Below are 2,911 nucleotides of genomic sequence, written 5' to 3' on the forward strand. Positions count from 1 at the left end.
CTAAAAATATCTTTCGTGGCTCCCACATTTGTTTTTCCTTTTTTTGATAAATACTATCTACATTATATACACGTTTCTCCAGCGGTGTATATGCGTATCCTTGGCACACTTTCAATTTTGTAGCTGTGCGATTAACTGGCAGGAATAAAAATAAATGCGCACCAAAATTCGGGCATTAATTCCGGGAGAAAATTACCGTGTATCCTTCCGCTTTGGGCAGACGCGAATCCTCACGGCGCCCACCGCAGTGCCAATCCGGGCTGGAGTTGGACACGAACCAGCAGCAACCGGGTGCCCCCCGTACAGGCACCGATAAATAGCGTGTTCCCGGAGGGCGTCCCCGCAAGAAGAGTCGTTTCGTTCGTGGAGCGGCAGGATTTGAAATATTTTCCAGGAGATCGAGAGGCGAGGGCGTGTGCGCCGGCGCAGTGCTTTGTCCCCTTCCCCCCCTCGTCCCAATCCAGAAAGCAGCGTCCGCCAGACAAAGAAGCAGTCCAGTCGGGTGGAGCGAAGCAACGGGAAACTCCGCCCATCGCCACGGCACGGCACCGCAGAGAGCGAGAGCGGCCGCCGGCTACTCCACACGACGCAGGTGCGGCAATCTCTGCCAGATTCGTTCGGGTTCGCGCGGCACGGGTGCTGGATTGATCTGCTCGTGGCGCCCGGCGGTTGTTCGTTGCCTTTTTTTTTTTTTGTGCCGTTTCTTGCTGATGATGAACTGCGGCTGAACCGCCGTCGTCGACGGGGATCGTTCGGAGCCGCGTGCGCCGTTGGAGGTCCGGTTTTTTTGGGGGCTATGTTCTGTTCGTCGTAGGCTGGGTTCGTTTGGATTTGCACCGCGTCGTTTTAAATCCCGTTTGGATCTGAGGGAAACGCGAGGCTTACTGACGATTTGTGTGTTGGAAGAACGCGGCTTTTTTCAGATTGAATCTCTTGTGCTCGTGGACTCATGCATATCTTGCCTTGCTTCTTCTTCTCTGCTCTACTACTTCAGTTCGGTACTTTCAGTTTGGTACTTTGGTATTCCGGTACCGTCTTCCTTTAAGCCCGGATGAAACGCTCCTGCGTTTTCAATGCTCCTCAAGTTCCACGCTTCCAAATCTTCTCTTTTGTAGGCTTGTTGTCTGCTTGTTTGTGTGCTTGCAAAACAGTTAGTGTGTTACTCACAAGATCCATTAGTTTTGTCCATCCCGTTGGCTGTTTGTGCTTATTACTGTGATTTCTCAAGGTAAGAAGAGAAGAGATGGTGCACAAGGAGCTACAGCAGGCATGGTGGTTCGACAGCCACAACCTCGCGAGGACGTCCCCATGGCTCGGCAGCACCCTTTCAGGTTTGCCTCTCGCTCATGTTTGTAACTGTGTGGTCCTGAATCTTGTTGTTGAATTGTTGTGGTTATGGTATGACCTCTGCATGACTGCATCCAACCATCTCTCTTACAGAGCTGTCCACCTTTCTTCTGGCCAACGGTCATGCTCTCCTTTCCGTCTAGAGATTTCACCAACGTTCATGGCTCCAAAGTTTCATCTTGATCAATTCATATGCTTAGCTTCTCTTTTAGATAATAATGGCCTCTGTCTGCATCGTTACAGACTTCACATATTTAAACTCTGGAAGAATGGTAAGCAAATCGTGACAAGTTTACAACGTTACTGGAAATTTGTATCATTTCTTTATGGCATGTAACAATCTTGTGATACGCATAGATTCAGAATGGCCTGGTTATTCTCTACTTTATTAGGAATCTTGTACGTACTACAGCACGGACCACTTTTCCTACTGGATTTAATTTGCCCCTTCACTAATTGTTCTCTTCCCTCCCTTTGATTGCAGAACTGGATGACAAGACCAAGCAAATGCTCAAGCTGATCGACCAAGATGCGGACTCCTTCGCTCAGCGCGCTGAAATGTACTACAAGAAGCGCCCCGTCCTGGTGGACATGCTCGGCGAGCTGTACCGCACGCACCGCTCGCTGGCCGAGCAGTATGACCTGCTGAAGCATGGCAGCGGCACATGCCGGTCCAAGTTCAATCCATCTCCCTGCACCAAGAGCTGGTCTCCAGGGTCCATGGATGGCAAGGCAACCAAGAGCTGGTCGTCAGGATCCATGGATGGCAAGACAGCAAGAAGCTCTTCCTCCAACTCACTGTGCTCGGACTCGTATGACTCCGAGTCTGAAGTCGATGACCCTGAAGAAGAGCATGTTGAAAAGGTTTCTGACGCTGAAGCAGAGGCAGCGGCAAAGCAGGACCGGCTTGACCAAGAAGCAGAGTTTATGCGCGCCGAGATCAAGAGGCTCAGCGAGCAGACTTCGGAGCTGCAGAAGGCGATCGAGGAGAACAAGGCGGCTCACGCGGCGGAGCTCGCCGCAAAGGACGAGGAGAAGAGGGAGGTCATCAGGCAGCTCGCGTCGTCCATCGACATGGTGAAGCAGGAGAACTGCACCCTGCGCGAGCTCCTCAAGAGCCCCAACCCCAAGCACCACCCCGCCGCGGAGGCCCAGCCCCGCGGTTTCGATTTCAGGAAGCTGACCAAGGATCTGTTCTCGGCAAAGCTGTTCACCGGACACCGCAAACACACGGGTCCCATGGTCGCTCTGTGAGCGAGTTTTGGTGCGGCAGAATCATCCAACATGATGAAGAGAGAGAGGAAGTGGCATGATGCGATCTCTCCATCTTTGACATCCAGACCCATGAGAATTTCTTATAGCTCCTCATGTGCATATAGGATGGGGTTCTTTTGTCCCCCGTTTGTTTCTATCCTTGTTCGGGCTTAGCCAGTAGAGAGGATTTTTAACGATGTTGCTGCTATAGCCATGCTTTATCTGTACTTAGTAAGTACTAGTAGAATAGCCATATGAATGTTTGTATGATCGCTTAACTATAGTGAAAACATATTATTATTTTTGTCAA

The 2,911-nt window shown here is 50.8% G+C and overlaps 1 protein-coding gene across 2 annotated transcripts; it reads left to right on the plus strand.

The window, feature by feature from the left end:
* The first annotated feature begins 342 nt into the window (after positions 1-342).
* LOC123424818 (protein NETWORKED 3C-like) lies at positions 343-2,911 on the plus strand. 2 transcript variants are annotated; one of them, XM_045108514.1, is made up of 3 exons: positions 343-592; positions 1,229-1,331; positions 1,832-2,911. In XM_045108514.1, exons 2-3 carry the CDS (start codon positions 1,244-1,246, stop codon positions 2,599-2,601), a joined length of 858 nt encoding a protein of 285 aa, XP_044964449.1. In that variant the 5' UTR covers positions 343-592; positions 1,229-1,243; the 3' UTR covers positions 2,602-2,911. The 2 variants fall into 2 exon arrangements, with proteins under 2 accessions (XP_044964449.1, XP_044964450.1); XM_045108515.1 differs by having other exon boundaries at positions 1,234-1,331.

Source organism: Hordeum vulgare, chromosome 2H, assembly GCF_904849725.1.
Source record: "Hordeum vulgare subsp. vulgare chromosome 2H, MorexV3_pseudomolecules_assembly, whole genome shotgun sequence".
Taxonomy (NCBI): Eukaryota; Viridiplantae; Streptophyta; class Magnoliopsida; order Poales; family Poaceae; genus Hordeum; species Hordeum vulgare.